The 14,515-nt window shown below is 41.1% G+C and overlaps 1 protein-coding gene across 1 annotated transcript in view; it reads left to right on the top strand.

Moving 5' to 3' along the window:
• The first annotated feature begins 298 nt into the window (after positions 1-298).
• CKAP2L (cytoskeleton associated protein 2 like) overlaps positions 299-14,515 on the top strand; it is a 32,249-nt gene continuing 18,032 nt past the window's right edge. The window contains exons 1-4 of the mRNA XM_049857651.1: positions 299-379; positions 2,097-2,163; positions 3,916-3,967; positions 12,153-13,402. Of these exons, the coding sequence (XP_049713608.1) occupies positions 343-379; positions 2,097-2,163; positions 3,916-3,967; positions 12,153-13,402 (1,406 nt within the window). The 5' untranslated portion in view covers positions 299-342. The remainder of the gene's footprint in view (positions 380-2,096; positions 2,164-3,915; positions 3,968-12,152; positions 13,403-14,515) is intronic.

Here is a 14,515-nt window from a genome sequence, read left to right as displayed (position 1 = left end):
CGCGAAGGCAGCCGCCCAGGTCCTCAGGAGCTCCTGCAGCGCCAGCCGGGACAGCACCGTAGGTGCCCCTGTGGACTCCCCGCTGGCTACGCCACCGCCACCCCTACAGCCTTTAAAGCTGACTTAAACGCCGCACCGTGGTCCAATCAGAGGTCACAGGGGAGGGCTCAAAAGGCCAAAGCCAACTGCCAAGCGTTTATTTTGCTGTTGTCCCTCCCCCCCACGCCCTGCCGCTAATTGGTGGGTTTCAAACCCGCGGGAGCCAATGAGAGCGTACGGATTCGCGGCGCGCCTTGCTTTGTCCCGGCGCGGCCTTTGAACGAAAACTGTCGCGGAGGAGCCATGGTGGGGCCCGGACCCGCCGCCGCCGCCTCTGTCGGTGAGTACTATCGTCTCTTGCAGGCGTTGGAAACGGGGGGAGGAAAAGAGGACCCTGAGTGCGTCCTCTCCACGGAAGCCGTCCGCTCGCTCCCTCGCCGGCGGGTCTCAGCCTCCCCTCGGAGATTCCGGTCCGGGTTCCTAGCCCACAGCACAGCCCCGGCCCTGCGGCCCCAGCCCTGACAGCGCCTGAGCCTCGGGCGGAGACCGCGTTTCCCCGAGCGCTGACCGTGGGGTGGCCGAGGCCGTGAGCCATCAGCTGTCTCTCGGGCCCCTTCCCGGTAGGTCCCGCAGCAGCCTCACTGTCAGTGCCTTTAGACAAAGACACCCAGGCCGTTGGGGCCAGGCTGGTCGCAGGCCGAGCCGGGGGACCACCTCCCCCGCGCCGCGCCCGGGGCTTTGACCGAGCCTGGTTCCCGCCCCTCCAGGATGCTGCCGACTGCGAGTGACAGGTAACATCTGCACCGACAGCTGAGGTTCCCTGTCCTTAGAGGAGCCCTTCAAAATTCTCCTGTGACAGGCGACATCTGCACTGACAGCTGAGGTTCCCTGCTCTCTTAGAGGAGCCCTTCAAAATCCTCCTGTGACAGGTGACATCTGCACCAACAGCTGAGGTTCCCTGGCCTCATAGAGGAGCCCTTCAAAATCCTCCTGCCGATGCCGTCCTCTCCGCGACACACACGGTGTTTGCCTGTTAGGTGCCAGGCACGATCGGAACGGTCCCCAAAGCAGGTGTTTCTGTCCCCATTGCAGGTTCGGCTGGAAGCCACAAAGCTGAGATTCCTACCCCAGCTTGGCAGCCTGCTGGCTCCTGCGCTCTGCACTGCCTTGCCTGGACCTAAAATGTTGCCTTTCTTCCTACCTCCTGTGGATGCATCAGATACCAAAATACAGGCCAACTCAGTTCAGGCCTCATCAAGAGTAGTTTTGCACCCCTGTAGTTTTTGGGTTTTGTTTTGACCATTATTTAGTTTTAACCTCTTCCTGTTTTTCTCACCAGCCCCTACTTCTGAACTCCCATAATGCTTTCTTTGCTCCTCTCTTATGGTACCTGGGTTTTGCCTTATAATTACTGTTATGTTGATTTTATCTCTGCTAGCTTGAAACTTCTTGGAGGCAGAAATTTTGACTTCCCAACCCCTCACAAATGCCTTGTATATAAATGTTTCCCATGAGCCCTCTAACCTGGTCTGTTTTGTCCTTAGTCCCAAAGGAAACTGTGTAAAAGTTCGTGTATAAACCTCATCATTTCTGTCAGAAAAAAAAAAAAAAAAAAAAGACCAGGCCTGGCTCCCTTTCCAGGCGGACAGTAAAGCAAAGCAGAGTGTGTTAATAGCTGAGAACAGCAGCTGTTAGCAAGCTCTCTCGGGTTGGATAAAACCAGCTTCAAATCCTGGCTTTGCCACATGTGAGCTGGGCAGAGTTGGGCAAGTTATTTACCCTCACTAAGTTTCAGATTGTAAAATATCTGATAGAATTGTTGTGAGGGTTCACCCAGGTAATAAAGCGTAGAGTGTTTAGTATAGTGCCTGGTGCATAAGTGCTCAATAAATAATATTGTTGATGTTGGTATTAATTTGAAGGCAAACTTAAAGGATTAGGGAACTTTATAACATCATGGTCCAAAACCAAAATTATACAAAAGTGTCATCTTTAGGAATATAAATGAACTGGTTAAAATCCCAAGCTCAAGTTCTGTTTGCTTGCCTGTATTGCAGAAGAGCGTCAGAGAAAGCTCCAGGAGTACCTAGCAGCCAAAGGAAAGCTGAAGTGCCAAAACACCAAGTGAGTTTGTCTACCTCGGTTATGCAAGTTTTGTTGCCCTGGTTACTAATAACATCTTAAAGCTTTTCAAAACATAGCTCTTTTGCTTTCAGTCCACCCAAACTACATTGGGATTTTGTGATAAAAAAGGGTATTTCAGTCTAGACATGGCAAAAACCCCTGGACTGTGCCTAGTCCATTGACAAAGACCTAAACATTGTGATACACTCCAAAGGAAGGAGGAATGAGTCTACAATATTACTTACCCATGTTGGAAGCTTTTCCTGTTCCTCCTTTTTTTCCTGGGAAAGTGATTCTCATGAAGGCAATTTTGGTCAAGGAGTTGAATGTCCCTGGTTCTGCTGTTTCTTCCTCGGAGAGGAGAGCCAGTTACCATCAGTCCTCAGCAGCAATATGCCAACGTACTCCAACCTGACAGTGCTCTTTGGTCATTCTATTAGCACTTACCCTTGAGGTGGACAGAATGTGACCACTTCCTTTATCTTTTGTTAACATTTTGCCATCTTAGTGGTATTACTTATCTTTCTTACTTAGCATTGATGAATTTTCTCCCCATTTGGGTTGCTAAATTTTTATTTGAAAATTATTTTTGTACAACATTAGCTTTTAATCTTTATTTTATTTTTATCCTGGGCTTTACTCAACTCTGTTTCCTTCATTAAATTAAGACAATTCATTTATTCAACAAATATTTATTTAGTAACTACAGGAGGATCCCTGGTGGCATAATGGTTAAGCACTGGGCTGCTAACCAAAAGGTCGGAGATTTGAACCGCCTAGCCACTCCACAGAAGAAAGATGTTGCAGTCTGTTTTGTAAAGATTTACAGCCTTGGAAACCCTATGGGGCATTTATAGCTGATGGTTGATGGTTGCTATGGATCGGAATCTACTCAAGGGCACACAACAACAACCTACAATGTATCAGTCACTCTTGATGGTAGAGATATGATGACTAACATGACAAAAAGGTCCCTGCCCTTCCAGCACCTATGTTCTAGATGGGAGAGACAAACATTCAACAGGTGATAACCAAAGTCCCTATTAGTCTGGCAGTTGTTTTTGGTCCATAGGGATCGAATCCTTCTAAATTTTTCTCTAGTCTTTTTTTATCCTTTTTTGTATTTTCTGTCTCACTAACTGGATTTCATAAGTGTCCCTGGCTTTTCAATTATATCACTTTTTTTTCCCTGAAAATTCTGTAGCTGGAGATATTAAACCAAGAAATTTTTAAAGATAAGCAGTGAATTATCTTATTTGGCACTGTATCTCCAGTCCCTGGCACATTGCTATGTCCAGGGAATGACAACTGAATGAATGATACTATGCAAATATGAAGGAGACACATTTCATAAATATCGTTAGAATGCTATATTTATGCATAGGATATGTCTGAAAGGATCACACACACAAACAGAAATGAGTAATAGCAGTTGTGGTCTCTGAGGAAGGAAATAATGGGATCACACACAAAAATGGGTTATAGCAGTCGTGGTCTCTGAGGAAGGAAATAACGGGATCACACAAACACACAGAAATGGGTAATAGCAGTTGTGGTCTCTGAGAAAGGAAATAATGATACTAAGGGAAGGATGATAAGGAGACTTTTTATTGAATATAATTTTGAATTCTTTTATCATCTACAGAAATTCTAATAATTTAAAATTCTAACTTATAATCATTTTAATCACTATACTTCCCAAGCCTTGCAGATTCTTTGTACTGAGGATTAATTTCATTTTGTCTTTTGTAGGCCTTATCTAAAAGCCAAGAATATTTGCCCACATCCTGCACCTTCTAAATCCGTGAGTAGAAACTAATCTTTTAAGAAATATCCATTTTGGAAAAAGTAAAGATGTTAGCAACCTAAAGAACATGTATTGCAAAGATGTTTTTCATAAACGTAAGAGCAGCTTTGTTTAATGACGGAATCATTTTTTTTTTAAAGTACAGCATATTATAGTTTAGTTTTATTAACCAAAAACAACCTTGAGTAGACTTCGCTCCTGTTAACAGCTAACATTTATTGGATACTAAACTATATGCCTGACACTTTTTTGACTTGCATTAGCTTATTGAGCCTTCAAACAACCTTGTGAGATAGCTACTATTGTTGTTGTTAGGTGCCATCGAGTTGGTTCTGACTCATAGCGACACTATGTGCAACGGAACGAAACACTGCCTGGTCCTACACCATCCTCAGAATCGTTGCTATGTTTAAACCCATTGTTGCAGCCACTGTGTCAATCCATCTCGTTGAGGGTCTTCCTCTTTCTCGCTGACCCTCTACTTTCCTGAGCATGATGTCCTTCTCCAGGGACTTATCCCTCCTGATAACATGTCCAAAGTATGTGAGATGAAGTCTCGCCATCCTCACTTCTGAGGCACATTCTGGCAGTACTTCTTCCAAGACAGATTTGTTTGTTCTCCTAGCAGTCCATGGTATATTCAATATTCTTTGCCAACACCATATTTCAAAGGCATCAATTCTTTGGTCTTCCTTATTCATTGTCCAGCTTTTATATGGATATGAGGCAATTGAAAATACCATGGCTTGAGTCAGGTGCACTTTAGTTCTCAAAGTGATATTTTTGCATTTTAACACTTTAAAGAGGTCTTTTGCAGCAGATTTGCCCAATACAATGCGTCATTTGATTTCTTGACTGCAGCTTCCGTGGGCGTTGATTGTGGATCCAAGTAAAGTGAAATCTATGACAGCTTCTATATTTTCTCCATTTATCATGATGTTGCTTATTGGTCCAGTCCTGAAGATTTTTATTTTCTTAATGTTGAGATGTAATCTATACTGAAGGCTGTTGTATTTCATCTCCATCAGTAAGTCCTCTTTGCTTTCAGCAATCAAGGTTATGTCCTTTGCATATCACAGGTTGTTATGAGTCTTCCCTCAATCCTGATGCTGCGTTCTTCATATAGCCCACCTTCTCAGACTGTTTGCTCAGCATACAGATTGAATAAGTGTGGTGAAAGGATACAACCTGACGCACCTCTTCCCTGATTTTAAACCACGCAGTATCCCCTTGTTCTGTTCAAATGACTGCTTCTTGGTCTACATATAGGTTCCGCATGAGCACAATTAAGTGTTCTGTAGTGCCATTCTTTGCAGTGTTATCCATAATGTGTTATGATCCACACAGCCAAATGCCTTGGCATAGTCAATAATAGGTACTATTAGTGTTCCCATTTTACAGATGAGGGAACTGAGTCACAGAAAGTTCCCCAAGGTCACATAGCTGTTAAGTGACACAGCTGAGAGCCTGTGCTCTTAACCACTTTGTTATTCTGCCATGAAGTAGCTCAGTAGCCATTAAAAGAGAACAGCTATGTTGGATCTTCTGAACTTCTAAACAAGAATATGCCTTCTGATGGGTTCAATTCAGCTAGATTGTGGGTAGAATAGTAAAGCATCCTAAGATATTTAAGGTTTAAGTTGCAGAAATAAGCTCTCAGAAAGGGGCACAAATTCTTCATCTACAATAAAATAATCAGTTTTGAAAAGTCCCACTTTTAATTTTTAAAAAGATAGTTTTATCTAAGTTCTAAAATATAACCGAAATAGTGTTCCCCAAAATGAGACATTTGTACAAATTTTAATAAATTTTCATGACTCTGTCTTCATTTATATCAACTTGACAGCAAACAACGTGTATGTTTCCTTTTCCAAACTGATGACATCACTAGACACTGTGGAGGATAGAAAACTGTACATAAGACAAAATTGGCCTACAGTGTGAACAGCTGGTTGGAAAGCACTGAGTTCAATTTTTGCTTTATGCAGATTGAACCAGTGCAGGGTATAAGTCTTAATGGAAAACTCTGCTGGGAAATGCCCTCATTCAGATCAGAGTACTATTGAAGCTACTAGGCTTCTCTAGAAGCTGACACTACTGACTTCAGTAAACCATCTCTTAAATAGGGATGATACCTACTTCATCTACTTTACATAGTTGTAAAGATAAAAATGAAGCAGGGAAAGCAATTATGGAACTTAGGAGAAGTTAAAAGCACTATGCAAATAATGCTTATCACTACAATTGTATAATGTTTTATAATTTACAAAACGCGATACATAAAAATAATAGCTAACATTCGAGTGCTTGTTTTCATTCAGATACTGGGCGAGACAGTTTACATACAATATCTCAATTAATACTCAAAACAGTACTGTAAGAAGGATATTTATCTTGTTACTGAATTATTTTAGTCACAGAAGATAAATTTACATATATTTGTGGAGCAGTTTGGTAGGGTAATGAATAATAAACTTATAAGCATAAAAATCTACCATCAAAATTATGTGGTTGAACTGGAATAAAAATAGATCAACGAAAAAAGGGAATGGTGTTATATTTTCAATTTTAAAGAAAAGCATGTTGTACAGTTTTTTTTTTTTAATGGATTATGTTGAATATCAAATTTCACTTTATCTTAAAATGCCAATATTTGCAATGAGCCTGAAATTGCACCTTTTGCAACTACTGACTAACAATGAAAAAGTATTAGATGTTAACTTTTACAAGTTTGGAAGGGTAGAATTTGTCAAATTATATGAACAAAAACACTTCAAAACCTCTGACTAGGTGGCCTCTACAACCCTTTACAGACCTATGATAGCCCTTATTGCATTGTATCATATTTTTTGTGTATATATCTTTCTACTAGAGCTTCTGAGAGGCAGGTGTCATCTCCTTTAGAGTCTAGCACAGTGCGTAGCACATAGTTGACATTTAGTAAATCTCTCCTGAATGACTAAACTCTAGTCATGCCCTTTGTAAATTTTATCTCTTCTCCAGCTTCATGTGTCCAGAATGAAGAAACCAAATTCAGTTTAACCTCAACTCTTTCTTCTTGTACATTCAATCTTTGTTTTTTATTAAATTGATCCATTAATTCTCAGGTGGGTTGAAAAAGACCAGGAGTCAAATCTAGCTCCAACCCTGCCTCTAACGCCCTGCCCAGCCTTGGGCAACTCAGTTTCCCTCTCAAATGAAGAGGATAAATTCAGTGATCTCCAAAATCTCTTCTAGCTCTAATGTTTTATATTTGCCTATTGATTGAATGTTGATTCTGCTAGCCTGCTGACTCTTCTAAGCACTGCTTTTATCTCTCAATGGACTGAAACTGCATAACCAGTTTTACCACCAGTGAGTTAGCAAGGTCAAACTGACCTAAATGAAAGATATTTAAAAAGATATATAAAAGAAAATGTTTGCAAATCATGTATCTGATAAGGGTCTAGTATCCAGAATATATTTTTTAAAAACTCTCACAACTCAATAATTAAAAGACAGCCCAATTTAAAAATGGTCAAAGGATGTGAATGGACATTTCTCCAAAGATAAGCAAATGACCAATAAGCATGTGAAAAGATGTTCAACATCATTAGCCATCAGAGAAATGCAGATCAAAGCCACAGTGAGATACCACTCCATACCCACTATCTTAGGCTGGGTTCTCTAGAGAAGCAAAACCAGTAAAGCACATAAATATTTATAGAGAGAAATTTATATCAAGGAAATGGCTCACGCAGTTGTAGAGGCTGGAACATCCCAAGTCTATGGGTCAGGATAGAGGCTTCTCCTGATTCACATAGCTGCAGGGGGTGGTGAACCCAAGATTGGCAGGTCAGAGAGCCAGGGCTCTTGCTCACAGGCTGCGAAGGTCAAAAAAAAAAAAACAAGATCAGCAGGAAATGCTACAGGTAAGCTACTAGCTCAAGTCCCAGGAACCAGAGGTCAGAGGAACAGGAGCCAGCTGCAGGATCCAGAGCAAGCAAAAGCTCACGAGCCTTGCCAGAATGTCCACTTATATTTGATGCAGGCCACACACCCAGAGAAACTCTCTTTCAACTGATTGCCTACTCACAGATCCCATGGAGGTGATCGCATTATATCAAATCTCATCACGGAAGTGATCACAACATCATACGACTGCTAAACCACTGACAATCATGGCCCAGCCAAATTGGCACACAACCTTAACCATCATAGCCCACCCCTTGTCAACTTGGCACCTGTACACATCTCCTTAAAATATACGTAATCTCTAAAGAAAGACAATTATAAAGTCATACTTGCACCTGACATGATACAACAAACACACATAAAACCAAAAATGCACTAGCACTGATCACATCTTATATTTTATAAGTGAAGAAAACAAGAATATTTCATGCACAGAGCAGAAATACTCATAGCAATTATAGTTTTCGTTTCTGCAACTGGTCACATGACCGTAACTGGTATTTAGAACTACCTTCTTCCACCACCCGTTCCATATTCCCTTTGCCCTCAGCAAGCTCCTCACTTGCTCATGGTTCTTTGCCAAGTGGGATGACCAAAACCTTCATTCCTGAAGGGTCTGGGTCATTAGTAGCCATGTCAGAATTGCGTTGCTATAGTTTTCCGTTGACTGTAATCATGGGGCATGGTAATACTAAGAGACAACCTAAGGGATGTCTTGTATTCCAGACATACTCCTTTTTACCTCTATTATGTGATATTGATCAGATTTCCTCTTGGTAATCAGAATCAATCACACCAGCCAGTAGGGTAACTTCTTTCTTTGCCTGTTGTCTCAGAGGTATAAGGAACCCAAAATGGCCAGGTGGCATTCTTAGTTCCAGAGCATAAGGTCATGGGGACAAAAAGCAAAAATCTTATGAATGGGTCAGTAGGGCTAATAGTGAGCGATGCCACTCTCATTTCCACCCCTTGATATCTGAACCCATGAATCCTGGCTACGGGAGAAATAGCACTGTATATTGGACACTGGTTTAGAGCATATACAGCTTCCTGGAGAACACTGGCCCAACCCTGCAAGGTATTGCCACCTGGTTGGCAACATAATTGTGTCTTTAGAAGGCCATTCCATCCTTCTATCAAGCTAGCCACATCAGGATGATGGGGAACACTGTAAGACCAGTGAATTCCATAAGCATTTTTAGTCTTCCACATGCTTGCCTTAGATGTGTACTTTTAAAAACAATTGATTTCTGGAGAATAACTTGACAGAAGATTTTTACAGTTCACCTGGAAGAACTGGCAAGGGAGACTGGGCACTAAGCAGAAATAAACAAAATCATGTTGAGTACAAGAATTTGATCTGGGTGCTGATTAATGGATGAATGTCATCTGGCATTAGTTCAGAGCCAGTATCCAGTAATTCCCAAAAAGTCTGATTATTTTCTTTTCCCCAGTGAGCAGTCACTGTCATAAAAGGCTGTAGATCCCTTTGTGGAAGGCTAGGAGAAAGATAAACAGATTTTTTTGGCATTGTACTGGAGTCCTTCCTTGAGGGGATCTGGCCTCCCCTTCATTCAAATGGTTGTGGGTCTTTGAGTAGTCGTGACTGTATACTGGCAATCCAAGTTAGACTGCTCTTCACCTGATCTAGAATTCATCCATTTGTATAGATTAAGTAAATATTTAGTAGATTTCCTATCTAGTTCATTCCCAGGGACACCATGACTAAGTAACCAACGCCATAAGTCCATACGAGTCAGACTGTTCTGATTATTGCTTTGACTTCGCTGTCCATTACTGTAACCACACCCACCTTGTCTTTGTTGATTAAGTGCCACCAGTTGGCCCCTGCAACCACAGCGTCCAATCAGCCCCATTGTAGTTAGGTGTCTAATTAGGGCAGTTCTCAGTGTCAAATCTGACATATAAAATAGCAATGACAACAGTCTCCAAGGATGCTGGGGCAGCCTTCACAAATTTGTTCCTTACCATTGTAGTAAGAGGTGTGTCTTCTGGGCACTCCACATGTGGGTCTGTGGAACTAACCTGATAAACCCACTCTAGCGTGCCAGTTTCCCTCAGCCTTTGAATACTTTCTTCTACAGTATACCAAGGCAGGTGTGGTACTTCAACTTGATTTAGTGTAGGCCACCACATAATCCATGGCCCAGCCAAGGTGACACACAACCTTAACTGTCATACCCACTAAAACTCATTGCTGACTCATGGCGACTCCACATTAGAGTAGAACTGCTCCACAGGATTTTCTTGGCTGTAATCTTCATCAAAGCAGATTGCCGGGCCTTTCTTCCACAGCACAGATGAGTGGCTTCAAACTACCGACCTTGCACCACCCAGGGACCTTCACACCAACTAGGATGGCTATAATCAAAAAGACAGACAATAACGAGTATTAGCAAGGATGTGGAAAATTTGAATCCTCATACTCTGCTGTTGAGAATGTAGAATGGTGCAGCTGTTTTGGATAACACTCTGGCAGTTTCTCAAGATAAATATACACCTACTACATGACCCAGCCATTCCACTCCTAGGTATATACCCAAGAGAACTGAAAACATGTATTCACACAAATGTTCAGGGCAGCATTATTCTTAATAGCCAAAGAGTAGAAACAATTCAAATGTCCATCAACTGATGAATGGGCAACCAAACTTTAACATATCCATACGATGGAATATTATTCAGTCATAAAGAGGAATGAAGTTGTACATGCTACAACATGGATGAGCTTTGAAAACATTATGCCAAGTAAAAGATGCCAGACACAGAAGGCCACATGTTATATGATTCCATTCATATGAAAGGCTCACAATTGGCAAATTCACAGAAACAGAAAGTCAATTGTTGGTTCCCATACCATTCCAGGGTGGACATCACTTTACCCTCAGTGCCCAGAGGTTCTGGTTGCTGATTTCTTTTATACACTACCCAGGTTTGCACAGTGATTCCTAACAATATCATCAAATCAAAAATGAGAGTGGTCATATATATGAAATACCTAGAATAGGTAGGTGAATAGAGTATAAAGCTTATCAGTGGCTCCAGGGGTAGGAGGGAAAGGAGAAAGCACTGTTTAGGGAGCGTTAAGTTTCTGTTTATGGTGATGGAAAATTTGGCAAAGGATATTGGTGATGGTTGAAAAACATGATTAATTACTGTCATTAAATTGTCCATGTGAAATATATTGAATGGGCAATTGTGCTTCTATATACCTTTAAAACAAGAACAAAAAATAAAAAGAGGGAGTGGTAACTCTGGCACTCCCAGGTCTTCCTCTAGAGTCATATGTCCTACAAATCTCTGCCAAATTCTCCTTTCTGAGTGATTGCTTTCACTGTGGATGCCCTATAATCCACGGTGGCTCACTCTTAATATTTACCACATCAATTTTAACTCCCTTCCCTAGCTTCCCATGCCCTCTGTAACCTAATCCTACCTTTCTTATCCAAAATTACATCACATGACAACCATTTGCTTGTTAATGGCCTGAAATCTAATCTCACAACCCTGTCTTGTCTGACTTCACAAATAGGACTTACTTTCTACTGAGATGTTAGATGTTTACTGAGAGCTTTTCCCAAGTATCTCAGGCCTCACAGTACCTACCACCTGTAGGTCTTCTTACTCCCTATCTCTAGGGACGAGGCAGAAGTTCTTGAGTGATACTGCGACCTTACAAAAGAGTGTTTCATCTTTTTTTTTTTAATAGGGCAGCAGTACAAAGTAGTAGGAGAAATTTGTTGGGAGGTGCCCTAACACAAGCTTAGTATGCAGTTATCTCTCCAGTGTCCCTAGAAGGACAATCATTGGGACATAATGGGCATTCAGCAAGTATTTGGTTAAGTGAGGTAAATTCTGTTTTTAAACAGCAGTTTTTGTGTATTCTCTGCATTTCTGCTTAATTCTATCACGCTAAAAGATTCTGGTGTATTTCTGACAGGAACTCAAGTTATTAAAATCAACTATTTGTTTCATATATAGCTCTCAAAAGTCAAATGATTTGTTATATATATATATACCACAATTTAAAAAATGGTTTAAAAAAATCAACTTTTGTTACTGTCTCAGGATTGAACTTTCTTAAATTAGATTCTAACTAAAATACTTAATTTTTTTCTAGCATATGTTTAAACAGGATTTTTTATTATTTAAAAAATAATGACCTGTTATGAATTTATTTTTTGGATGTTTTTCTTTGTCTTTACAGACTACTAGACCCAAAAAGGATGTTACCAACCACGTTGCTTTGCCTGTCAAAACTACAAGGCCCATTAACCTTAAACTCCAGCCTAGACCCACCAATATCACAGAGACCCAGAGGCCGAAGTTGGATCCACCAAAACTTCTGGGCAAAAGGCTAACTTCAGGATGTGTTTCTTCTCACCTAAACTGTAAGCCCTCCAGCAGTAGTCAACAGCAGCTCAAAACTGGATCATCTGCTACAAGAGAACCATCAAGAAAACCCATGGGTTCACTTTACAGACAGGAATTGAAAACTACAAAGCAGCAGGTAACAGATCAAGGAAAGGTTAAATGTATGGATTCTGTGGACAAAACCCAGGTTGAAAATGGATCATTGGATCACTTTCTAAAGGAGATAAATAAAGAGAACCTGCCCCAAACCTTATTGGACTCTGAGAGGAAGCCAGATCCTGGATTTTGTACTATAAGTAAGCCAAAGACTAACTCTCATGATCCAACCAAGAGCAGGTTGGCTCCTAAACATGCCTTGGGCAAAAGTTTGATGAATAGTGCTGCTCTGAAAGACAGAGTTAATAAGCAATTTGTTGGAAAAACACAAATCAGAATTCTACCAGTAAAATCACAACAACTGTCTAGAGGAGCAGATCTTACAAGACCAAGAGAAAAACCTCTAAGAACGGTTCCCTGTCACTTTGTTAAGACCCCTAGTAGGACTCCAGCACCAAAGAAACCTGTGGCCAAGGAACAGGATATAAAGGTTAGCAGGGTTAAACACGAAAGACGCAGTGAAGCTAAGTTACAGTCATTTCCTGTTAATGAACAAAAAACAAAACGTTTGGTATCCCAGACCTATGCCAGTTTGCTTCAGGGAGGAATTAACAACAGACATCCAAACATTAAGCAAGGTCAGAAGTCTAGTCAGACTTGTTTTAGACCCCGGGCATCATGTGTACTGCAAAATTCAAAAGCCGTAAGCCAGAGGCCTGGTTTGACCGTTGGCAGCTCTACTTCAGTAATGCCAAGCACCCCTAGCATAAGAGCAAATGGGACAAATGGGAATAAATGCAACGATGACTTTCAACAAAAAGCACAAACTTTGGACTCCAAGTTGAAAAGGGCTCTTTCCCAGAACTATTTTCTGAATAAAACAGCTCCCAAAATTCAGGCTGGTGACACAACCATGAATAGAAGAGAGGTCCCAAAAGGGTCGCAAACTAACCCAAATATTAAAAAGAAGGCAACAGAGGATCGAAGGTACTTTGCTTTGATTCTAAAATTATTTTGGAACTTAAATGGTTAGGCAAATTTCCTGATGGAGAATACTTGATCAGGAAATAGGCCATAAATAGTGGTTCCTAAGTAATTTTTAGGTGTAGCCCTGAAAAAAAGGAAAGAAAAAAAAAAGATTGGAAGCAAATATAACAAAATACTAAGATTTGACAAAGCTTAGTGGTATATACATGTGTTATAAATCATCCTATGTAATTTTCCATATGCTTGAAGTAGTTCATTTAAAAAAAAAAAAGAAATGAAACTGAAACAGAATGGATGAGTATAAAATAGAGGTTGTAGGTGTAGACTCCCTATTCAGGAAGTACCACGCAGGGACTGAGCAATAGGCAGGTTAAGAGGAGCCAGAGTAGTGAGTTCACAGAGCTAGAAAGTGGGGAGTTGGTGGCCGCTTGTCAAGCAAACCAGTGGTTAAGTTCAGAAATGTTATCAGGGAAGAAGGAACAAAAAGGTTCTGTGAGTCTGAGTGGGCCAAGTTTGGGGAAGTAAGCTAAGGCAGACAAGCAGTCAGTTCAAAATCAGAGTTCAAAGGGTCAGATGATAGAAAGCAGGATCTCAGTTTTCTGGGGGTTAGTATTAATAGACATGACTCTTGAAACTGAGCCAAAGGATTGTGTACAATTTTGGCATAGGGCCAGACCTAGTCTCATAATTGTAAACCTCTCGGTGGAAGCACCTATGTACTCCTGGTTGAAGAAGAAAATAAGGAGATTCCTGGCAAGAATGAAAGGAACAGGTACAGCCCTGACCAATAAGCTCTCTGCTCACCTCAAGAGACAGAAAATAAACAACTTAATTCAGGGTAATCTGATAGAGAGGGCTGGGGTGGCTTCTTTAAATAGAAGGATCACAGGAGATACTCTGTCAGGTAGTGACAGTAACAGCTGAGACCTAAGGTTGAGAAAAGGCTAGTGACAAGAAGGACCAACCTTCTGCACATGAAGAAAACTGAGTGTAAAGACCCTGAGCTGGGGAATAAGAAAGTCAGGGTCTCAGCCCTGAAGCTCACAGTCTAGATTAGGCAACAATCCATCACAAAACAGTGTGTTGAATGCAGAACATGCCTGATTACAAAAG

Source organism: Elephas maximus, chromosome 17 (genome assembly GCF_024166365.1).
Source record: "Elephas maximus indicus isolate mEleMax1 chromosome 17, mEleMax1 primary haplotype, whole genome shotgun sequence".
Lineage (NCBI taxonomy): Eukaryota > Metazoa > Chordata > Mammalia > Proboscidea > Elephantidae > Elephas > Elephas maximus.
Note: the sequence above shows the minus strand (reverse complement) of the source record. Positions and strands in the feature narration are given on the sequence as shown.